The sequence below is a fragment of the Stigmatopora nigra genome, chromosome 14, assembly GCF_051989575.1.
Source record: "Stigmatopora nigra isolate UIUO_SnigA chromosome 14, RoL_Snig_1.1, whole genome shotgun sequence".
Taxonomy (NCBI): domain Eukaryota; kingdom Metazoa; phylum Chordata; class Actinopteri; order Syngnathiformes; family Syngnathidae; genus Stigmatopora; species Stigmatopora nigra.
Genome location: NC_135521.1, coordinates 7,386,939 through 7,411,428, shown reverse-complemented (window position 1 = coordinate 7,411,428; position 24,490 = coordinate 7,386,939). Strand labels below are relative to the sequence as shown.

At 39.8% G+C, this 24,490-nt stretch overlaps 2 protein-coding genes and 1 long non-coding RNA gene across 3 annotated transcripts in view; 2 read left to right on the top strand and 1 right to left on the bottom strand.

Moving 5' to 3' along the window:
* The first annotated feature begins 501 nt into the window (after positions 1-501).
* egf (epidermal growth factor) lies at positions 502-9,934 on the top strand. The gene is made up of 21 exons (XM_077732921.1): positions 502-938; positions 2,208-2,407; positions 2,511-2,692; positions 2,902-3,129; positions 3,216-3,418; positions 3,767-3,880; positions 3,971-4,093; positions 4,475-4,597; positions 4,693-4,818; positions 5,063-5,199; positions 5,377-5,525; positions 5,657-5,761; positions 5,871-6,088; positions 6,179-6,346; positions 6,468-6,584; positions 6,679-6,798; positions 6,953-7,091; positions 7,519-7,683; positions 9,085-9,187; positions 9,388-9,484; positions 9,546-9,934. The coding sequence occupies exons 1-21, from the start codon at positions 809-811 to the stop codon at positions 9,728-9,730; spliced, it is 3,132 nt and encodes a 1,043-aa protein (XP_077589047.1). The 5' UTR covers positions 502-808; the 3' UTR covers positions 9,731-9,934.
* A 2,002-nt stretch (positions 9,935-11,936) lies between these two features.
* On the bottom strand, positions 11,937-17,726 carry elovl6 (ELOVL fatty acid elongase 6). Its single transcript, XM_077733222.1, has 5 exons — positions 17,561-17,726; positions 17,366-17,449; positions 13,510-13,641; positions 13,221-13,372; positions 11,937-12,646 (listed from the first exon to the last, which is right to left on the bottom strand). Exons 2-5 carry the CDS (start codon positions 17,446-17,448, stop codon positions 12,210-12,212), a joined length of 804 nt encoding a protein of 267 aa, XP_077589348.1. The 5' UTR covers position 17,449; positions 17,561-17,726; the 3' UTR covers positions 11,937-12,209.
* A 1,199-nt stretch (positions 17,727-18,925) lies between these two features.
* Positions 18,926-24,490, top strand: part of LOC144207744 (uncharacterized) — an 84,987-nt gene continuing 79,422 nt past the window's right edge. The window contains exon 1 of the long non-coding RNA XR_013328779.1: positions 18,926-19,446. This is a non-coding gene — a long non-coding RNA (uncharacterized LOC144207744). The remainder of the gene's footprint in view (positions 19,447-24,490) is intronic.

The window sequence follows — 24,490 nt, the reverse complement described above, 5'->3', positions numbered from 1 at the left end:
ACACAATTAAGGATAATGCGCTCGCACCCATTCCGTTCTCTGGAAATGACTCATTCTTGGCATAAAGTGATAAAATGCACAAACTATTTAAAAACTGTATTGTCTATGGTATAAGTAAATGTATGTCATTTAGGAATTAGTGAATTTTACCATGGTTGAATTGACATTAATGATCTTGACAACTATCTTCTGCCATTCAGAACTCAAATTCGGCTATCCTGTATCGAGTTTGAATGTCCCTTTGCTCTTAGCTGGGCTCATACTAGTTGATTAGAAGTTGCCCAAATGCTATGTTAAAGTGACAAATAGGTCAAAATTGACCATCAGAATAAACTTTTTACTCTCCCAATTACAATTGCACCTCCCCACGGCAAAGGAACATGTCTCTCAAGGGGGAGGAGTAAGACCAAAATGTTATTGTGTGGGACCTTTCTACAGGGCCTGGCCCAATAGTTGGCATTTTCCACATTCTGCCTGGTACACTAACTTAAAGGAGGTTTTGCTCCAAGGTTGGGGTTGCATGTGCAAAATTTACCAAGAGGGTGTCAGGAATTTCAATCTTTGCTTCCAAAACAGACTGGCTGTAAGGGGGCCGACTTTGGGTGTGATCAGGAGCCTCACACAATTTTCTGACATCTTCTTTTTGAGACTGAGGGCACCTCTTTGTATGTAAGGCTGTACTATTTCACCATCAAATTGCTGCTTGGGTGACATGCAAGCAGTTCACGCACAAATGTCGCTTGGCTTGAGGAAATTCTTCCACTCTGTTGCCATTGGCGGTAATGCCTGAGGCCGAGTGACCAGGATTATGTTGGCCTTGACGCTTATTACGATGGCACTGGTCTATGTCACGGTGCAAAACAGCGGCGCCATGACCCTGGAAACGGCATGCTGGGACGAGCGAGTGACAAGGGCGGGGAGGAATGGCAGCTGTCCCGGTGAGTTGGTGGAATCATAAAATATATCTTTGACATAAAAACTGCCCTTGTAATACAATTGGATGGAATGCTGTATCTGAGAATGTGTTGTGTGAGTTTAATTATGTTTACTAACTGGATACTTAGATAAAGCACTGTGATGTCTTAAATTGGGGCCTGAAGATGTTGTAGTTTCGGGAGGCCTGCAAAACTATCTACAGTGAATACACATTGGACCATTACATAAATTATATACACCAATTATGTCTTCCTACAAAAGCTGTGGGCTAATTTAAAGTGCTGAATATATGTAACAGCACATGACAGTCTTGTATTATTATTATTATTTTAACCAAATGGCATATTATGAAAAGAATAAAGTGTGTTGTAAAAACATTTTTTAGATTATAGTTTAATAACAAAATGCTTACAAATTCCTTTATCAAAATACCACTTGCATCACTCTATTATCATAAATGGACAAGGAAATATTTTAAACTATGTTGAAAGAAAATACTATATTTTCCTGTGAGGAATACAACTTTTGGTATGCTGTTTTATGCTATACTTTGCTATATTACATTCACATGACAGTGTTTCAAATGAGTAAATGTAGTGGCGAAAGTATGTCCTCCAGTCAGAGGATGAGTCATACCTTCTGTTTACAGAGTCAACATGTGGCAAGAATGTGAAGCACTTATACTTTCTGTTCCTTATTCAAAACGTTTGTATGCAAAAAAAATCACCACCACCTCGTATTAAACAGCTGTTAATTTTGGTTCCCCAACAACTCCTTAAGCACATCTACATAGCATAGACAATTTGAGTCGGTTATCAAATGCCAACATTCAACAAAGTGATACATGCATTCAACTTGGGTTGGATGAACACATACTGCAGATTAGAGAATAATGTTGACCGTCCCATGAACCACAATTTCATTATGTTGCTTGTCTGCAGTCCGTCATTGTTTTTCTTCATTCCACAGATACAAGGCGGTATCCATGGTTGCACACAAATAGTGAGATTAACATGACAGAACAACAGCACAAACACATATGTCAAGGTCTACAGGTTATTCCTCAATAACTCATTTTACGGTATTGTTGAAAGTCGTAGTTGCCATAGCTAACTAGATTGCTGAATAAATGGAAAGTCGATCATCTTTAGTTTTTAAAGTACAAGGATTTATCAACACAGCACTTCAAACTTCACCCTGTTGTAGGCATTGTAGAAATTAAAGAGGCTATTTGACTGATGGATGATGACTATATAATGTCTTGTCTTAAGCTCTGCAGCCCTTTCTGATCTTCGGCCATGGTAAAGCCATACACAGGATGGACTTAGATGGGAAGAACCAGAGACGGCTAATATCTGGTGTGGCATCTTCTATCTTGCTAAATTTCCATTTTAGTGATGAACGAATTTATTGGGTGGACAAGCACACGGGGATCATCTACAGATCGTCCGTTAGAGGAGCGAACAGACAGGTGAATGACGAAACTAATACTCAGAGCCATTCCTCTTCTATCAAATCATAGGGTCTATTCTATTAATAGACCTACTAAATTATCATTTTTTCTTTTTTCACAGAAACTATACTCATCTGACAAACAAATCTCAGGGCTTGCTGTGGACTGGATTTGGAATGCTCTTTACTGGACGAGCAGGGAAAAGGGCCGAATTAAGAGGATGGATACAAATGGGAAAAATGAAAGGACTCTTGTCAGGCACTTGAATCAGCCCAGCTCAATTGCAATTGACCCTACTAAAAGGTAACATCAATTTACGTATTCTGACTTGCCTGAATAAAAAATTATGTCTGGCCATCCTAGTCAAAAGAGAGTGAATATCTACCAGGCCCAATGCCATCCAGTGAATTAATACTTTAAAATAAATGAATGAATAATAAAAGTACTTGCAATGATGATGATCAATCAAATCTTGCTGTTCAGTTTATCAAACACTATATATTTTTATACAGGTTTTTGTTTTGGCTCTCTGGTGGAATGACCCCAAGTATCCAGCGCTCAGATGTGATGGGACACACAAAAATGACACTGATAAAAGGCTCACAACAGTTAAAGTCACTTTGTGTCGACCTCAGAGACAAAAGATTATTCTGGGTTCAGTTTAGTCTGCAAGGGGAAAGCACCATGGCGTCTTCGGACTATAACGGCAAAGCCCTGCACTTCGTAGATCAGCCCCTTCAGTAAACACACAGCAAGTTCTTTTCAATCCCATCCCTTTTTTATATTTCCTTTGTGTGCATCACGTTGGTCTCTATCGTTTGCTCAGGTCTGATTTGCTGGGACTAGCGGTTTTTCTCGAGCATGTATATTACACTGAGAGCACGTCCCGGGCAATAAAACATGTCAACAAGTACACAGGTGGCGAAGCTCTGGATGTCAGCATAAAACAAATGGCAAAGGTCCCGGTTGATATCAAAGTGGTTCATCCTGACCTGCAACCAATGGCGGACTCAGCAACCCCCTTTCCAGGTTTTACTTGACCTCTATTTTACCCCTTGATGACCACAGTTGGAAATGAGTGACATTCAAAATCAAAACAGCCTCAATGCATTTTTTTTGTATTTTAGAAGCCTATTGTTGCGAATTTGCATCATACATCATTTACTTTAATACTATCATTCCTTTTTGTTTATTTATTTTTTATTCTGTCTGTCTGCCATCCCTCCCGGGCAAAACATATTAGACATGAATCGCTGTCAAGATCAGCCAATAAGTTATTTTTTTGCAATTTTTGGCATCAAGGGGTTAACTGAATTAGTAGTATTCAGAATAATGCTGGAAAATATTGCATATCATTAACAGAGTCTATTGATTTAGGATGTGATGAACAGAGCGGAAACTGTATCAACGTGTGCTCAAAATCAACTGAGCGGGGAGTTTGTAAGTGCAACAAAGGCTTTGCTCTTAGTAAGCAAGGCTCCCACTGTGAAGGTAAGACTATTTTGTCAGCTGCCAATTTACCCAAAAGGATTCAATGTCTCACTAAGAACGTAAGTACTCTTTTTTTCTTGTGTATCTTAGATGTGAATGAATGTGCCCACTGGAATCATGGATGCTCTCTTGGCTGTGAAAATATTCCAGGATCTTATTTTTGCACCTGCCCCAAAGGATATGCCCTCCTACCGGACAAAAAAATGTGTAGAGGTGCAGTATTGGTTGTCATTGATTATTAGTTCCAATCAGGCTGTTTTTAGTGAGGTGACATTTGCACATCCCGATATAATTTAAATCTATATCTATTATATAGTACATATAGTGTATATAAGGATGTGATTGATATCCATGTCCAGAGTGCACTAAGTTACTTCTCAGACTGCTTCCCATCACACTCACCTATTTCTAAAGGATTAGGAGCTGACTTCATAGAAGGATTTTACATAAGGAGCTTGTTGCCAATTGGACTTCCATCCAAGGAAATACCTAATTGTCTAAAAATAATTTCAGACACCATGCACGGGGCGTAGTTTAGTGACCTAAATGAAAAATAAAGTTTCAACTACTATATTTGTTGTTTTTTCTCATCAGAGATCATGGCCTGCGAAGACAATGCCTCTGAGTGTGGTGACGGTTGTCTAGCAACAGAGGAGGGTCCCATGTGTGTTTGTCTAAAAGGCTCTGTTTTAAAGGAGGATGGACAGGCCTGTACAGGTATGTATTGTTTCTATGGAATAAAATATAAAAAAACTAGACCATCTTCAGCATTTTCTATTAATGTATTTCTTTTTAATAAATGTTGCATCTAGGCTGTTCCTCTGCAGACAGGGGAGGCTGCAGTCAGCTATGCATCCCGGTATCTCCCACTAGATGGCAATGTGATTGCCTACCTGGGTACCAACTTCATCATGACGGCAAGCGGTGCTTTGCCTCAGGTGAGTCCTTGTTATTGTGGATAATCAACAGCTGAGCAATGACACTGTTGTCATCTCAACTGGGGTGCTGGAGCCTATCCCAGCTGACTTTGGGCCACAGGCAGGGGACACCCCGAATTGGTGGCCAGCCAATTGCAGGGCACAAGGGTCCACACAACCACCACCGGGCCCCCAATAAAACAGTTCTGTATAATGATTGAAGCTTGTGCTTGCAATAGTGCATTTTAATTTTGTATTTTCTTAGGGCCAACACCGTACCTGCTTGTTGCCAGTCTAGTGGGTGTCCACAGAATCAATGTAAATGGCACTGAGGGTCAAACCCTGGTAGACGAACCTAGAGGAGCTATTGTATCTTTGGACTACGATCCAAAGTTCAATCATGTAAGAAAACACATTCACATTAAAGTAAGTTTAAAAGTAATGCACAGCACTGGATGGGGGTATTCAAGGACTCCAAGTGGTCATGCTGAATGCTGTCAACGTTGGTTATTAAATTTGTATTGGGCCTCAGGAGATGGAGTGAAATACATTAAATGTGTTCTTTTATTTTATTACAAGGTCTACTTTGCAAGTACATCCAAGAAAGCCATCGAGCGGGTACATCTGAATGGCGGATACAGACAGGGCCTCATCACTGACGGTCCAGATTCAAACAGTGCACTGGCTGTCGACTGGATCAATCGCAAGATGTATTGGACTGTTACAAGGTGCGTTGATGGATAGTTTTTTTAATCATATTTGGGTTAGGGTTAGATTTTGTGATGTTGCCAATTTCCCCTCTTTTTCTCCACTATTCTCTCTTAAGTAATGATTCTTGATCTAAATGTGGCACTTCCAGCCAGTCAACAGTGGTCAGCAGTACCTTGGATGGATTTAATATGACAACTATAGCAAGCAGTGGACTTGACAAACCAACATCAATTGCAGTTCATCCACTGAAAAAGTCAGTTTGATCAACATATTGTATTGCTAGATTCCTACATTTGAAAATCTGTCACTATATGAGCTGATTTAAAATGTCTTCTACCTTACACATTATTTCTTTCTTTGAGGAAGTTGTTCTGGGCGGATATTGGAAGTCGACCTATGGTTGAAAGGTGCTCTTTAGACGGAACGGACCGAGCAGTGATCGTAAATACCAATTTGGTGGCACCCAGTGGTCTAACCGTCGACTTTACTGATGGTCGTCTGTTCTGGTGCGACGAAACCAGGGTGGAGACTTGCTCTCTGGATGGTTCCGACAGATGGGTTCTTCTAGAGAACCATGTAGGTAAGGTTATGAACTGTAACAAGCGAAACCAGTACCCAATAATTAATGCTTTCCTCATTTCAATATTATTTCTTGTTTCGACTGGCCCAGGACGACCATTTGACCTGGCTGTCTTTGAGGACAAGCTGTGGATGTTAGACAGAGATAACCGGCAGCTGATAAGTGTGCACAAACGCACTGGGAGGGAACTGCAACACTTCCACAGTGACTTGGTCTTACCCACTGCAGTTGTGATTGTGCATCCGCTTGCTAAACCAGGTATAGCAAAACAACAATAATAATATATTTTATGAATCTGTCAAGGGTTGGTTCAGGCCAGGGCAAGGATAAGCTTGACTTTATGGTATGGAAATGGAAATGTTTGACTCATCTTTCACAGGTTTAGGCCTTTATAACAAGACAGGAGATGTGACATCATACCCAGACAAAACATTTATCATGCCCTCTAACACAACAGATGTTGAGGGAAGGACGTTCACAGACAAGATGGTATCAGGTAACTATACATAAACAATATAAAGAAAAATAATAGAAAGTTCACCCTTTTAGTTACAAGCCTGAATGACATGTTTTTTTTTGGTCTTTATCAGACCAGAATGATTGTTTTTTGTCTAGATCATGCAGTCCAAATGCTAAGTGTCACCTACTAGCTGGCAGTCCAGTCTGCTCCTGTTTGGAAGGTTTTACTGGTGATGGACATTTGTGTGAGGGTGAGTACATCATGTAATTCTATGATATTGAGACATGACTTAAGGATGGTGATGCAATTTTGATGGGGACTTGAATCTGTGGGTATAAAAATAACTACTAGTGTACTATTACTGGTACTCCCTACTCTTAGTGGTTTGTTTGCTCTTTTCCTAGAAATGCACATCACACCATCGTTGGCGACAACAAGCCGCCCTGGAAGCTCTATGGAGAGTTGCCCCTCCACCCATGAGTCTTACTGCTTATACCAGGGTGTCTGCTTCTACTTCCCTGAGGTGGAGTCCTACGCCTGCAAGTAATTCATCATTTTCCCCATCTATATGCATAAATGTCAAAGTGGCGGCCAAGGACCCAGATCTGGCCAACACCTCATTTTGTGCGGCCCATGAAAGTAAATCATGTGTGTCGACTACTACATCTTTTATGATACTGATCCAAAACCTCATGTCTCCTTTTGACTGGAATGATTTTCAACCAACAGGGGTCACAATTGTTCCATAATACTGACAATTGCATTTAAAAAATATATATCTGAAAAGAATTAAGGGCACATTGGAGAGGTCACAGGTGCATATATTGCCTAGACACATGCAAAGTGGTTTAAAAATAAATATAACTGTATATTGCAATTTATATTGCCAAAAACAAAGCAAACATCATAGCAGCATCAGAATAGTGTATGTATGGTAATATGAGGGTGTGTGAATGTTTACCTGTTGCAGCTGTGTGGCTGGCTACATGGGTGAGCGCTGTCAGTTCAGCGACTTGGAGTGGTGGGAACTCCAGCAGGCCGAGGTGGAGAAGCAGAAGAATGTAATCGTGGCCTCCTGCATGGTCCTTCTCGTCTGCCTGCTCTCCGTCAGTGCCTGTGTCATCTTCTGTTACGGGTAAATTGCTTCACTATACACCAATTATTGTTTTCCATTTAGAAAACTAATGTCATAGATAAGTGCAGCAGTACCACTTACAAATGTGATAGTACTTCCCACAGTATACACATGCCAAAACACAGTAGTATATGCCAGACAGATTGAGTTCCAACCCAGTCCTCAAAGGCTGCAGTGGATGGAGGTTTCCATTCTAACCAAAAAGGACACATTTTCACCAATCTAGTGTCTTAAAAATGTAATCAGTTAATTGCTGTCAGGTCCTTCTGATTTCAGAAGAAACCTCATTGGTTAAACAATCAATGCTGGATCCATCTGAACAAAAGCATACACAGAAAGAAAGTGTCTGTCAAAGTTGGGCACTCTTAAGCTATGTAACGTGAGCTCCTCTAGGCGGGGGGCCACATGTGGCAGCATGTAGTACGGCCGCGTGGCCGAGTGACTACGCAGCTGGAACATCCGCTCCTATTTATTTCCACACGAGCTGCCAACCAAATAGCTGATTTGCTTTGCTGTTGTTTTGCCAGCTTATGGACAAGGCTGTCAGCGTTCGCTATGCACTTTTAACTCACCCCCACCTCGCACTTCCGTCCGAGCGTTTGGTTTGGTCACAGTACCTCCTACCCCTCTGTGGAAGTGGCACGCTTTCAATTACATGCTTGGTTTCGCTTGTTCGACAGCAATTATGCATCAAAATAGGCCATTTCAGGGCGACAAAATGGAGCCGCTGAGGTATGACCCTTGCGTGGCTGCCAATAGCTCGGCCTCAAATTGCATTCTGCACTTGACTGCGAGTGCACTTGGGCGCTCTTTTTGAGTTTGGTGCTTCAGTGTCTTTTCTATAGAAGGGGTTGGGAAAAATATCCCCCATTGCATAGTGATATGAGCCACCAAAGAACTGCTGTGGATTTAAAAACTGACTTCCCTAAATACTCTGTCAAATTCACAGATAATCCACAAGCACTGGATTTGCTGACCAAATTTCAGACAAGCCTCATAAGAACATGAGCTGTAGGAAAAACTACGTTATCATAGCCCTCGTACAAATTCACATTTTTTGGGGTCGTGGAATAGGTCTCTATTTTTGAAGGACCATTTTATACTGCAGTTCTGCTATGCAAGGTTATGTTTACACAGGATGATTGACATGATGCAATTATATAACCCAGAGTTGATGAATCTCATACTACCTGAAAAATATATTTTCTTCTAGGTTAAAACAATTGGTACATTATCTTGAAATGGCACATTTTCAATGTAAATTGGCAGTATTTGTCAAGTTACGTCCAAAGTATGTAGACCGAGTCTTAAATCTTTTCTCACAAATGCCAAACCGAGTGTTAATAATTACTTTTGGGAGAAAAGTAAAATTAAAATATCCATTTATCCTCTTGTGTGCAGAACTCCAAGACTCTTCTGCAAGAAGAACTCAGTGGAAACATTTTGTGAGACCAGTGACGCGTGTAAGGGCGTTTTGGAGAATACAAAAGACGGTAAACCTCAGGTGAGCAAATTAGCAACCCACAGTCCACCCGATGTCTACTACCACACATACCTAGGCACTCAAATTTTCTAGTATCCTAGAGACCAAAGTCTATTGCAGTCAGGTTACCCGCTCTGTTTTTCAATTGGGGTCCACAATAGATAATGTAGTGACACCATTTTTTGTGAAACTGTCATAATTAATCTCTGCCAACTCTACAGGTTTACCCAACAGTGGACAGCGACCCAAAAGCAAGCGTCTTTCCCCTAACCCATTGTCCAAGGAGAGCTGTATGTCCATCGTGCTCATCAGAGACAGGTACAGAAAGCTTAGTTAAATATAGGCCTGCATCATGCATGATATAATTGCATTCTTTTAGGGTACAACCCATCTGAAGAGGTGGGCACGTGGTCCAAACGCAACCAGGCATACGAGTGCTCCATGGTGTCCACCGTTGCTATGGAGACCAACCAGAAACCCCACCAAAGCATGATTCTGTCCCAGGACCCCATCACACCAACACAACTCCCTTGTGTGGAGTCAAATGCCTCCATAACAGTTTAAGCCTTGATTTTCTTACTTCTTACATTAGGGTTTAACAACATCCTGGATATGACAGTAGGGTGTTCATCCTAGATTACCTCACTAAATTGGTTATACGGAGGAATAACTCAACCAAAATATATATCATCATAGTGAGAGGAACAGAAAATAGATGTGATGAGGATTTTTTTGCTTTTTGCGGACGGGGACCAGTTCTGATGCCACTAAGATCTAAGGTGCCGATAGTGGTATCGGTACAATAAACCTAGGTATCGGTGACACAATAATTGATTATCATCCGGATAGATTGTTCCTTGAGTAGGGAACGTTGTGTATAGAATATTCCACCAGCTATAAGCTGTTGCATAAAACTGTGACATTAATCTTGTTTTTACTTCTATCAATAAAACTATAACAATGTGTTATTCAATTTACTGGTAAACACATTTTGGCTGGTTTCACTTTTTTTAAGATCATGTTATATAGTATATTTTAATCTAGGGGGAAAAACATGGACCTGTGATATATGTTATAAAATGTTGAATTTGTGTTTGAATGCAGACAATGCAACAATAGGGGCAATATTTTAGCAGAAAACTAATGGGCAATTTTCAACGGAGGTTACTTCTTTTCCCGCCAGATGGGACGAGCTTTGTCCGCTTCACTTCGATTGCATTCCAGCCGGGATGACAGCTGATGAGGTCTTTGGCGGGGAATTAGCGAGCCACTCAAAGGATTTCGAGCTGATCCTCCAGGTCACACTGCAACTCTGCTGCAGGGACAAAGTTACACTGCTTTTTACAAGGATTTAGACTGATTCAAAAAATCACAATGGTAGAGGGAGTAAGAGCGTGGAGGCCCTAATGCATAAATACACCAGCCGGAATCCAAACCTGGAACTTTTGTTTCCTGAGGGACGGCTAAAGACTTTTAGAGTATTAGCATTCATCTACTCCAGTGAATCTTGCCTACATGTCAATTATTGGTGTAGAAATGATTCATCGGCTGTAAAAGCTTGAACTGTCCAGAGGCTGGCAACAGGGCATTTTAATTTCAGCCATACTCCACCTTAAATGATGAGGAATTTATTTATTTCCACTGGGAATACTGTAGAAACCAGCATTACCCCAAGATAAATTTCTGCAGAGAACTAGGCTATTGCTTTAAATTACTTTATTAGTTCAAAGCACATTTATTTCAATATTGCCCTTAAAAAAATGGTTTTCATACCATTTCATTAAAAAATGTTTGTCAGGATTTATAGGAAATCCATACTAACCATGATAAGACTACATGAGCCAGGTGTACCATTAAAAAAGTTTATTTAACAATGGCAAGATATGGACTGCAATCATTTTTGTGTGAAAACAAAACAATGAAGGCAGACCTCATAAGAAAAAGTTCAAAGGGAAATTTAACACTGAAATAAGTGATGCAGGAAAAGGTTTTGATATTTGCCACAGGAATGCTGACACTACTTGTTAGTCTGGTAATGTGTATTTTAGGAGGCCTACAATGCCTTGATCCAAAGGAATGTCCAGTAAAAATAAAATAAAATATAATGTAGCATGCAATAAATGACAGTAAAGCAATTGAAATAACATAAATGCGTTTAATTGACAGATGTATTTTAATATGGGCATCTTTACTGAACAGCTATTGCATAACTTTCACAGTAAAAAAAAATCAGTAATCCAAGGCTTAAGTGCATTGTATCACTTGAACACTAGAGGGTCCCCTAGCCAAACAGTAAGGACTTCAACTACATTTCTAACACACTAGTTAGTATTCATAGTTCTTAAGAAGTTTTGTCTTAATTCTTTAACCCAAAGACTTCCAAGAAGCAGTGTATGCCCTTTGCATATTTTTTTTGACAGCAACACAGTGCAAAAGCCCAGAAGCACAACACATTATTAGGAACACTGGTATTTTTTCTTCCAAGTCAACACATTTGTTAGAATTTGCATTTTTTTTAGCACCAATCCCTCAACTTCTTATACAAGTCTCTTCCAATTAAATGAAGTATATGAATTTTCCTCTTTAATTTTAAAGTTTCAAACTCCAAAAGTTAATGTATCACCCTAAACATCGTTTCACCAATTTCAAAAAGTCACCTTTTCATTTGAAGCACCAAACCACCATTTGTATATGGTAACATCAACTTATTTCAATGAGAAAATGACTAAATTAAGACCTGAGTAAATATGGCCAATGCTTGACACAAAAATGAAAATTAACATCTTTATTTGCATTGACAGATAAAAAACATAAAGCACACACAAATTGACAAAAAAACTTCATATGTAGTAGTTTTAAAAGTCAAGTAAACACAACTTTTGTGGCAGATTTGTTTTTTTTGATCAAGTGTTTTAAGACTACTTAATGAGAGACTTCAGCTATTAACATCAGCTATTAACATCAGCTTGCAACGACTTCATCACCGGGTATCACTTTTTATACGGCCTTCAGTCCTCACATTTTTTTTTCTTTTTTGCGTTTTCTACTCGGTCTTCTTCACAGCAGCGGGTGTTTTGCTCTTGCCCACATAGGCCCCCAAGAAAAACTGAACAAAGAGCACAAAGTAACTGAGGTACATGAGTGAGGACCACACAATGTTGTGCATATGCGATGGGCACTCCTGGCCCTGCTGCATCCACGAGTATACAAGGTAGTTGACCATGCAGCCCATTAGCATCTGGGTGATCTGCGTCAGAGTGATGAACATGGCGAAATTTCGCGACACTTTAAATCTGGCCGCCCGCAATGCATAGTAAGAGTACATGACGGCGTGCACCAGGTAATTCATAGTCATGAACCAACCCCCTCCAGCCACCATGTCCTTGTACGAGTACCAGGAGTACAGCAACACGGTGATGTGGTGGTACCAGTGCAGGAAGATCAGCTTCTGCTTCCTCAGCACAATGAACAGTGTGTCGCCTGTGGACAGAACAAGATGTTAAACTCATTATTATTGCCATCTAATTCAAAACAGCATCCACAGGTTGCAGGTCATCTGCCAATAGAGAGTCTTAATCTGATACTTTGTAAATGTATTAAGCATTTTCGCCATATAAAAAAAAAGTATTAGTACAGTGTTGGATTTCAACAACCAAATCAATTGCACAGTGAAAAATACGGTTGCAAACAAATTACATTGAAATATTTAGTTTGACATAAAATGTATCCAAATGTGATAAATTGAGCTATTTTGGTTGAGTTTTTTTTTGCTGTCAGTGAACAAAATATTGATAAATTTCTTCCAGTAGTGTAAATATACAGAGCATAAAATATACTGTATATACATTTTGTTCATTAAATAAATGTATTATCTTCATAAGTTTGGATTATTTTGTTGATTGTAGCACTTAACTTACCAAACTCATTACAACTGGGAAGGTCTGACAGCGATTCTTTGAAATGGACAAATTGTGATTTCCCGCCACGTGCTTGGAATGGGGATTTCCCAAATTACGTACCGAATAAAATGACAAGCTGCCTGAAAATGTCTTACCCAGTTCCGGCGCTTTACTTAGCACAAATGCGTAGGCCCAGAATTTGCTGACAGGTCCATTGTAAAAGCTCTGGTCGCATACGGACTGTTTGAGGCCTTTGGTCATGAGAATGTATGTCATGTAACTTCCAGTGCGAACGGCACCAAATATACTGAAAGGCAAAAAAACAAAACAGTATAGGTATCACTGAACTGTCACCTAGAGCACACAAAGGATTTGGCATGTCTTCTTAGAAATGTTGCTAGGCATTGCATAACATTTGAAAGGATTCCAGTAATTTTGCCCCACCTGAAAACTGCAAGGGTGAGAGACCAGATCACCAGAGGCTTTCTCAACTCAAACTTCTCCCGTTGCTTCATGACATGGCGGCCGCCGAGGATACAGGCAGCATAGAGCGCAGAGAAGAGGAAGGACTTCTTCCTGTATCACCCAAAGATTAAAAAAAAAAACATCCATTATACAACAGTTTTCTTTCAAATCAAATGAATACAAGTAGTCATTATGGCAATGTAAGCCATACTGGAGGAACAGCCTAAGTAGTACTTATTGATTCTTAAAAGTAGAAATTCCAAATAATTTGAAGTGGGAGGGCTGTAAATGAAGGAACCAATATTTATTGGCATACAATAAGTTAAGCAGTGTTTGACAAACCAATGATAGAAAAAATAATTTAAAGTCTAGCTAGTATGGAGTAATTTTAGTGTTAAAAGAATAAAATTAAAACATTTAAACATGTTTAGAAGCTTAATATAGCCATCTAATGTCTCCCCTAAAAGACTCTAAAAGGCTTGCAACACTTTAGTGTATAGAAAACCAAACTGGAATTACTACAATGAACTCTACACCTCTGCCTGTGTCTCTAAAGTGTTTGAAGCACGCAGAACCAAATATCTCATGATTCTTATCTTTTTACCCTAACCCAGGCTCAACATCAGTGTCTATGCGTAGGATAAGCAGGTGGTGACAGCGACATAATGAAGGGCATGGTGCTCAAAGCAAAAATAAATAAAACATAACATACGCTTTCTAAATCAGGCACCGAAAACATTATAAAAAAAAAGGGAGAAAAAATAAACATATGCTTTCTAAAGCAGACGATATGATATGACGGCCAATCAGAGCTTATCCGTTATATTTGTCATGCCAGGGAGAAAAATGCGTCACATAATAGAAATGCCAAGGCCAGACTACAGGATGTCCTCATCGGTTCTCAATGCTCCAAAGAAAGGTGAGGGTCTAGGCCTCTAGGGTGAGGGCCAAAGCATTGTTGTTCAACGCCACTTTTAAAGCAGGTACGATTAACATCTTGCAATGTCACTCCAAGCACTTACAGGATTCTGAGATGTGCATTCCGATAGCACAAGGGTGTGAAATAAAATGTACTGTATAATGTATGTGGCGAGGACAAGGATCAAGAAAGAATGTGAATACAAAAGCAAGCAAACGTTGTTAAATTCAACATTGTCCAAGGGCCAATTATAAAAAGTATTCTGCATAGAACCATCCATCAACAAAATGACGTGCAGTATGTCTTGCAAAACATCTCAATGTTATTTGTCACCTGCCTTGAAGCTATCCATGCAATTTTTGACACATCTCTGTGAAGTAAAATAGAACTCCTCCATTTGCAATGTAAGGAGTAGCATCATAAACAAGATTGGGTAACACATTGTCGACTTCAGACACGCAAGTAGTGGTGTATAATTTGGAGGATCATGCGTGCCAAATACAAGAATATCTTAGGTGTGTAACCACCCCCAACAACATTGCACGGCACTGTTGGCTAACCTGCTGTGATACTTGGATCTATTAGCTGATCCAGGAGATTTTAGTGGTTACATAATCCTCCTGTATTTGCAGTCTGGGGATGAGTCTGCAGGATTAGTTTACTGTTTATCATGTGCAAGTAAATGCATATAGAAGAAAAAAATCAAATGGAAATCAGGTTAGCAAGTAAAAGGTCTCTAATAGGGTGGCATAATAAATCCCATAAAGACCAAGAGGTGGCAAGCATGAAGCTAATAGCCAAGTCAGAGCGAGGGTCAAGAAATATATTTTCTTTCTGATGGGAGAGGAGTACTCTCGGCTCTATTCTTAAAGAGCTAACCTACATCTAGCATGCCGACCGACCGAGAAGGCCGCCTGTGGCTGCTGAAGTTGAAGCTGTCGGTAGTGATCAACATCATTTTAATGGCAGTAGAAGCAGTAGCACGTACACATTAAGCGTTATTAACCTTTTGGATTTGCATTAGCTGAATATGTGCATGTTTCCAATGGCCTGCATTAGATTTGGTGGTGTGCCCAGCAACACTAGTGCATCTTTCGAGCACAGTGGGCCAACTCTTGTGTGGGTGCATGCACCGAGATATATACAAGATCCATGAACCAGCAATATTGTGCAATTACCAAAAATCTTACCCTTTTTTATATTCTCATGCACGCACCAAAATTTGCTTTTTGTCAGCATTGGGCTGAGTTGTGACACAGCACATTTGACAGGTGAATCTGACATCAGAAGAAATGCTAACGGCAGTCTCCATTTGCATAGGACTCTGAGCTATTATGGTGCATTAGAAATTGTAAAAACAAAAGGTAAATGCTATTATTGCATGCCCAAAGCTCTCTGTCAAAAAAGTTCCTTCAATGGCAGAAAACATGACAGCAATAACGCTCAGGCATATGACTAATTGGAAAGTGAAGGATATGAGGGAAGCCCAGTCAAAGATTTGAAATTTCATCCGTACCTGATACAAGGATATGCACTACTTTTGCAGCCTAAACATGTTGTTCCAGAATGTTCTTTTGACAATAAAAATCCAGAGAATTGTTCTAGAGCATCTGGCAGGTGCGAGACAAACAATAGACAAACATTATAACATCAAATACTTTTAAACATACTATATTGCTCTGGGAATCAGATATATTTCTTTTAGTTGACCACCAGATGTATGTTGGGTTTTTGTTTAAAGCTTCCACATCTTTGGTGGCCTCCATGAACTTAAAAGTGCTTATCTAAACTGATGATAGGGCACAGTAAATAATGTCTTGTCTGCCATCATAGCTATGTAAACCAGAAGAGGAATAATCTAATCAAGATCAGACAATGAGTTTGTGAACTATGACCAGAATTGTAGTCTATGGTTGGGTTGTATTCTCTTTAGAAAAAGGTTTGTTTCAATTTGGCTTATGTAAATAGTAAGCACATTGGGAAAAACTCAGTGCCATCCACAATCCCTTCAATGGGCATCAAGGACTGGTCACTCCAGTTTGGCCGTGAGGATTAAGTTTCAATGCTGTTCTTTTAAGATAAATGTCCTTATCGGCATGTATTGTTCCCTTCCCTTTACTCCTCGATTGTAAAAACGTCACTTTCCCTTAAACAACCATGCGTGGGACATACTACAAGACAGACGCCTGAAGAACAATGCTGCCCTCTGATTGGCTGTAGCGATGTCAGCAGACATCAGTCGAGGTACCTGATTGGTGCTTCCTCTGTGCTAGGGGATGACAGGCTCTGTACATCCGAGTCGTCAGGCCTCATATATGCAATATCTATACATATATGTACATATAACTCATCTTTATGGGGTGTCCATGTCATATAGATGGAAAGTTCATGTAAATCACCTGAAATGAGTCAGTGAAAAATAGCAGATTTGGGGCATTTAAATGCTTAGTCACCTTAACGTTTTTTGTATTTAATTTGTAAAGGGGGTTCACATTTGACGAACAAAATCAGACATTTTGATAATTGAAATACAATATCGACAGGAGAAATGCTGCTGTTAAAATAAACTGATTTGTTGAGGGTGCGCTTCCAAATGAGCTGCATTTTTGCAGCCCACATCAGGCTACAAAAAAAGGACCTGCCCTGATGGGATTGATTCATTCTCTCCAAATTAAGCTAAATACAGTGTAGCTAGGGACACAATGACCTTATGAGCATCCCCATGCTGACTGATGCCTGTAGTTGGAGGAAAGGGAAGGACGTGGTGAACAAATCACAGGGAATCAAGGGCATCACGCGACGGATTCGAATGTGAAGCGGCTGGAGCGACACAGCAGCTAGCTTTTAGCCCCATTAGCGCGATCCAAGCCTGAATTCCAATGTGTGTGTAAACCGAAAGGTGAAACGTGGATTTACCAGTTCTCCTGCATCCATCGGATGGCTTCCTCCTCGTTAAACTGCCTCTCGAACTCGTACTCTTGAAGGGCTAACACCGACATGCTGTCGAAGGGAAGGGAGGAGAGCTTGGGATTTCTCCGTAGATAGTGGTAGTGATGGCAGTAGTACTACTAGTAGTAAAAAAAGGTCTGGTTAGTCGCGACCGCCACTCACATCGCCCTGGCCGCTCTTAGGACGTCGCGGTAACGCGGGAGGTGATGAAGGGAATCCCGATAGACTGGCTGGAAGTGGTCGCAGCTTCTTTTCCTCCTCTCAGACGCCGGCTGGCCTTGTCCACGCCCTCCTTTGGTTAAATTGGTGACGCTCCCCGGGTCCTGGCGCCGGAAGTTTCAATTTAACAAAATATAACTAATACTATATAAATATAATTAGTAGTACTTTATGCATTGAAATCAAAATGAATCACCCCACGCTCAAATATTTTATGATAATGTTTCACAAATTGGATATTTACTCTCACACTCACGTGGAGGCAGGTGCGATATATCCATTATCTTAGATTAGGCTTTTTTTTAGTATTTACCTTAACGTGATGTGACTCTTATATTTTTCTATTACTTATTCTTTTGTCTTTTTCCGGGAAAGCGCATTTTGTGTCGTATAACCACCAATTTCGTCATATGCAGCTGTGTATGATAACAATAGGCTTTTGATGATTTGATGATGATGATAAAGCCCATGTATGAACAGAACAGATGAAAGAACATAAAATGATCATACATGCAAATACATCCATAAGGTGCATTTAAGAGTAATTTAATACCACTATAGAGCATGCTGTATTATTTTCAATTACATATATAATGTAGTGTTTTATTCGCATACTCAAAACTGATCATCATTTTTATAATCCTAATTCATACAAAATCCTCTTTTGCAATACAGTATTTAGACATTTGGTTTTTACTTAATAAAAGAAGTCAGGTAAAAACAACATGGCAAATGTGAATACATTGCAGGTGCAGTGCATAAGGTGCAGCCTCCTGGAAATGAAGACTGTTGGCATTTTTTCCCTCGAAACCAACACTAAGCATGCATTGTCCAAATGGCATGTGTCACATGTTATATTTTTTAAACAAAAGTATATCATATAATTTGTGTCTGTCAGTAGCTGTCTGAACCTCCCAAGCCGACCTCTGAGATTAATTCAGTGTTGTCACGGCCTGAGAATTTATCTAAAAAAAATCCTCTTCTGGCAATGATACAAATCATAACCTTCTCAGAATGAGTCGAGTTATTTGCTTGAAGGTCATTGAGAACACCTGTCATTCCATTGCATTTTTCCAAAACAATGGTTGTTGTGAAATGGCATTTGCAACCACTTTAAAATGGAATCTAAAAAAACAAAAACGAATTTTCTGCTTCCAAGAAATTTTTAGCACGTTGCCCTCACAGTTCTCCAGAGTTCGATCGCAGGTCAATCGCAGTGATATCGCCCGCGAGAAAAAAAAATATAAACAATACTAGTATACTAATAGTATCATCAAGCCAATCCGCGCATGCGCAGTGAACAGACGCGGCCCTGCTTGAACCTCTCATGCGGACATTTCCAAACGATATGTGCCCCCCTACCCAGTTTCTTCGTAATTGAGCCAAAAATATTAATCTACTCTAACGGCGATTACTTATACAACCTCGTGTTATACACTTGATGTGGTGCCAAGAGTTAGCGGAAACGCCACTAGCGTGGAAGTGGGTGATGGAAGTTGACAGCAGGTAGTCAAAACCAGGTTTAATATTGGCCACAGTGATCTATCATAGAATTAAGCCCAAACGTCAATCGCGTGTCAATGTGGGGCGATGGAGGAAATTATTAGTATATAAGTTTTATAAGTATTAATGGAAAGTAGGAAATATAGTGGCTAATATGAAGACATGAGTCTTGAAGTTTATGCACATGGCGGATCTGCATCTGGCACTGTCAACTAAGAAGGGACAAATAAAAAAACAAACTGACAAGACTGGAACTGAACTCCATCATGGAAGGCAGCATGTGCCACACCGACGTCGAGTTGCTGGAAACATTTTGGAATATCACAGTGAGTATCATTTTGGAACTTTTTGCAATGTAAACCTGTCATCACTTTGTGTATATCAGTTGTGAGTTTGTTTTTCAAACTTGCTCTTGTTTGGTCAGATGCTGCGAATATTATGTTGCGTTTACTTGTGGGTAGTGATGTTTGCTTGGATTCAATGTTTGTTGCATCAATATTGCCCCATTTTAGTAGTAAACAACTCTATTTTTGTCAATCTGATATTATTGATGATCAAAATGCACTATAGTATATTTTCTTCATCAGAAAGTAAGAATTAAATTGGTGGATATTTTACTATTTTTGACTTAAGGGACAAAGAATACACCAATGGCCTTTAAAAGCTTATTTCATTAAGACAATGGATTTGATATACGATTAAATTAAAGTGCAAATAATTCAAATGACCCTCATTATTTAGATATAATTGTGTTTGCAATATTTTTGTTTGGATTGATTGTCGGTATTGTACACCATCTATTTTGTTAGATTTGGAAAATAACGCTGCCACCTAGTGTCCAAAATTGGTATTACAGCCTCATTGACCTATCATGGAACTAACCCCGAACCCCCAAACAAATTGGATTCATAATGTATGTTTTACATTACAACGCTGCTTATAGCATATGTGCCGTGTCTGATCTTGTGTGTAATATGTGCAATATGTGCCAATAAGGTTCCTGGTAACGATATTGTTTTAAGCAAAAGGGCAGCAGCTGCTGTCACAGAGTGCTGGCGTGCAAAGTGACAATCTGACCTATTGCTTTAGAGACGATGAAAAACACCACACAGCCGTGACCTTTTCCGCTTCATTACCTTTCCGCTCCGTCTCATAAAAGTGAGAAAATACTGCCGCCTTGGCCATGATGGCAATAGACGACCTACCCACCACCCGTTTCCTTTTCAGAACCAGCTATTTCTATTCTTTTTTTTTTCTTTCATATTGCTCAGATATGAGATCCACGCGTGTCATTGTGACAAGATGGTCACCGGTAAGAGATTCAGGTACTTTCCACAAGCCAAATAAAAAAGGAAATAATATAAAAGCTGATTCTATTGCAGTTTTAAAGCTGTACTAACTTTCAACCCATGTTTTTTATTCTTTCTGGGGTGCTAATAAGGCAAGATTATTACAAAAATAGGGTCTGTATTATCTGTTATCCATGAGCCCCTCTATCCATCCATTTTACTTGATGTTCCAAATGAACACAAAATAAAACATGTATATATATCAGATGTAAGTCAAGAAACATTTATCCATTTTTCCCAGTGCAAATTTAATTACAGTTAGCCCCATCTGCTGGTAAATATATGATCAGCAGTAATAACCTTTCCTATACAATCACAATGATAAATTATGGGAACTACAACAATTACAATTATTAATACATCACAGTCAATATTAGGTTCCACAGTCTTTTTGAATATGCTTTGGTTTGCATCAGCATAAACTAACAGTGCTTCCAGATTGTAATGTAGCCAATCCATATGTCAGTCCTTTAATATATGATTAGCATTCACCTTAGAGCTCATCATGCGCGTGTCTCTGTGTGCATGTGACTTCCGTTTCAACAATATACTTTGATGCCCCCCAACAGGGCTTGCCACAATGAGCCCCCCCAAGGCGCAGTAATGAAGGGTCACCAACGTTGACAGGAAGGTCTTACACAGACTTCTTTTTGAAGGAGAAACCAAAGGACAAATATTTTAAATTACACTAGAAGTTTTTTTTCCTTCAGCTTTATTCAGATTTTAATAGAACGTGACCATTTAATTACATTTGTAGATATTTATATGGGTCTCTGTGGTGCTTCCCACTCATACCCAAACCTAATCATCATAGTTTACACACCCTTAGTAGGTGTAGTTGAAGAGGTGCTGTCTTTGTAGGTGATGACTTATGTTTTTTTTAATGGCAGTACTTGTTGGGTCGTCGTCACGTTCAAGCAAGCCCACCCACTCAAAATAGACTGTGGCTGAAAAATGTCTTCAATAATGGATCCTTTGGGAATTTGGGGTGAAGAAACTGTTTCAAACCATGTTGGTAGCATAACATCATTTGTACTGTATGTTTATTATGGCGCTTCTCACTCCACTTGTCTGCATGTGAATGTTTGGCAATCCCGTGGAGCTTAGCCGCAGAGAATGGTACTCGGCCGGATCAATACAGCTCCTCAGTGGCTTTTCTATATCAACCGTGCTGAAATCCTGCCATCTGTGACATATATAGATAGGTTAGAACACATACATTGCAGAATAGTTGGTCTCCCGCTTTCTGCACACCGTCTGCTCTAATTCTATTGATAGAAAAAAGGGACAACAATAACATACATTCTCTATTTGCTTTGCGAGTTAGCTGCTTACTGAATTTGGGGATTTTCACCTGTTCCTATCTTCTAAGTTAAAAAAAATAGGAATTACAATTGGTGACTTCTGTTTTTTTTTTTTTGTGGAACCACGATGAAGAATATTGAGTTTAGTGTGCATGAAGAAGTCCATCAAACTCATTTGGGCTTTGCTAGGAATTCAAAAGTTCCCATAACAGTATTTACTAATACTTTGACTTCTGGTCCACACAATGGCAGCATGGTGTGTTTTTTAGGAATTTTGAATCAGTACTGAATTGTGTAAACTACGTAATACTCCTTCCGACATAATATACCTCGTTGAGTGTGTATACAGAAAACAAGGTGGGTGGTGGGTGTGCTTCCTAATATTTCAACTAGTGAGTCAATAAGGGCGTTTCAAACCTGCCGCACAAACTCGTAATTAGTATTTAGACAACTTTTAACGTGGCTTGGGTCGCCATAGTGCCAGCAACAACAACATGGGCGAAGCAAGAAAAGTGTCATATGATAATTTAAGGACTCTCGGAGTATATTTTTTGTCTTTTTAAGGTGGATTTGCAGCCAGGGAAACTCTGGAGGTAAACGCTAATTTAGATGTCAGTAACGGGACGCCATCTTGGTGTGTGGTGAAGATGTCTGAACATGAAAAGCGTTAGGAGCTTCAGACATGAGTGGACACGCGGGGATTTTAGGTAGCTGTTGAGCCTGAGGGGACGCACTGTATTGTTAGTATACTTATATTTATACAGAGAACCCACTGCATATACATATAGTGAGTATGGAATCCTTTCATGTGGTCTCATCCAGCTGCATAGGGCAACAATGGTTAGCCTTAATGCTAAGTAATGCCGTTTGAGTGACATTTCAATCCGATGGAATTTGAGCGTACGGGAAAGCAAGATTCAGTTTTTGTTGCACTGACTTGGAGCCAAATGCATTTTTAAACACAGTTTTTGCAGACACTTCAAATTGTTAAAGCCTTGATAAATGAATGGCGGTGGCATAGTGGGTGGCATGGTGGCTGGGATGGTGGGTGACTGCTTGGCGTGCCTGCCTCACATTTCTAAGATCAAGGGTTCACTCTCGGGCCCTGGACTTCCTCCTTAGTGTGCATGTTTTTCCTGTGGTTGCATAGGTTGTTCCTTAGTACTCTGTTTTCCTCACACATCTTAAAAAAAAAACTTGTGTGAAAGACCCCAAACACCCTTTGGGGGTGATTGTGAATATGGGTGTGTAACATATCAAGATGGTAAATATACTACAATGCTTTGTATCCTTATCGGTTATCGATATGCTCCTCAAGCCCGTGTTGCAGGAATTTGTACACTGAGAAATACCACGAACTCTGAGAATGGGAATGGGATCTTTTTAGTTTGAAATTAATTCCAGACCAGAAATAATTGAAGTAGAATAACTCTATCCAGGGCCAACTAATGTTTTTATGGAACTTTGTAGTAGCATGCTTTTGCTTTTATCGGATCAAACATTAGTAAAATATTGAAATCACACATGCACATTATCCATCTCTGCATAGAGATCACAACTAAATACATAATTATTTTGTATGTAATCCCCCCGTCCCAGGGGAGCTTATAAGCTAGTGCCTGTCATGTCTACCTTAAAAAAGTGCAATCAGGTGGAATTAAGGGCTCCATAAATGAACATGCTAAGTTTGAATGCACTCTTCTTCTTCTTCTTCTTCTTCTCCTCCTCCTCCTCCTCCTCCTCTTCCTCTGTCGTGTTCAGTGCACATGTTGATTGTGCAGATGTGTATTGCGGCGGCAGACGAGGCTTATCATCCCCGGCTGATTAATTCCCCCATCAACACAATACACACCATAAAGCAGCTTTCGGCACATTGTTGGACTGCTCCTTATTATTTTTAGACGTGCCTTTTAATTAAACATCATCTGGCCTAACTGTGGGTTACTACCCCTCACGCCCCTCCTTCCTTCGACTATGTGTAATCCCCCTCTTGAGAGGTGACCCCTGAGGCTTCTTCCAACATGACACCAGACATTAAAGCAACTTCCCCCTTCGCTTTCATACAGAATGTGTGTGCTTATTTTAATTAAATGCCACAAGATGTATTGTAGTTTAAAAATAGAGTAAACACACTGAACAAATTCCCAAATAAGGTCAGCGGCTCGTCGTCCTCGCGGGGCTTCGTCACCGAGGCGTGTGGCATGCAGAATCCAGCCCAGTGGAATTCTTCTGCACAGCCAGCTCAACCGGGCACTCCCTTGCGAAACATCCATTTTTCCCCCCGCGAAATTATATATAAATATATCTATTTTTTTTTTACCATATGTGTGCCCTATTGCCACCTTTGCGTTACTTTTAAATCTATGTTATTGTAAAATGTAATAATGATTACCTGATATGGTTCCAATTTTTTATGCAAAATGTGTGCTTGCTTTAAATGAAATTTAGAAGTAAACATTTATTTTTTAAAAATAGTGTAAATATAGCAGCACATGAACACATAATTGCTCGTCTTCCGCACTTTCACTCAACCGCAGGTTAAGCCTCCTCATTGCCTTTTAAATAATTATGCATCCATCTTATCTTTACAAATAGCTGCATATCTGCTATTCATCCTTTTCACCAAGCTATACTTTTCCCAGTACTACACAGATTATCCGTGCTTACCCGAGGAAGCAAAAGGCCAATATAAAGTTGGTTCTTCCTTCTCTTTTAAA

Excerpts from the sequence above, each read along its gene's own strand:
- elovl6 (XM_077733222.1), bottom strand. The coding sequence starts at position 17,448 with ATGTCGGTGTTAGCCCTTCAAGAGTACGAGTTCGAGAGGCAGTTTAAC. Across the intron at positions 13,642-17,365 it reads CGATGGATGCAGGAGAACTG|GAAGAAGTCCTTCCTCTTCT; the intron begins GTAAATCCACGT and ends TGGGTGATACAG. Across the intron at positions 12,647-13,220 it reads AAGTAAAGCGCCGGAACTGG|GCGACACACTGTTCATTGTG; the intron begins GTAAGACATTTT and ends TTCTGTCCACAG.
- egf (XM_077732921.1), top strand. The coding sequence starts at position 809 with ATGTTGGCCTTGACGCTTATTACGATGGCACTGGTCTATGTCACGGTG. Across the intron at positions 3,130-3,215 it reads TTCGTAGATCAGCCCCTTCA|GTCTGATTTGCTGGGACTAG; the intron begins GTAAACACACAG and ends TCGTTTGCTCAG. Across the intron at positions 3,419-3,766 it reads CTCAGCAACCCCCTTTCCAG|GATGTGATGAACAGAGCGGA; the intron begins GTTTTACTTGAC and ends CTATTGATTTAG.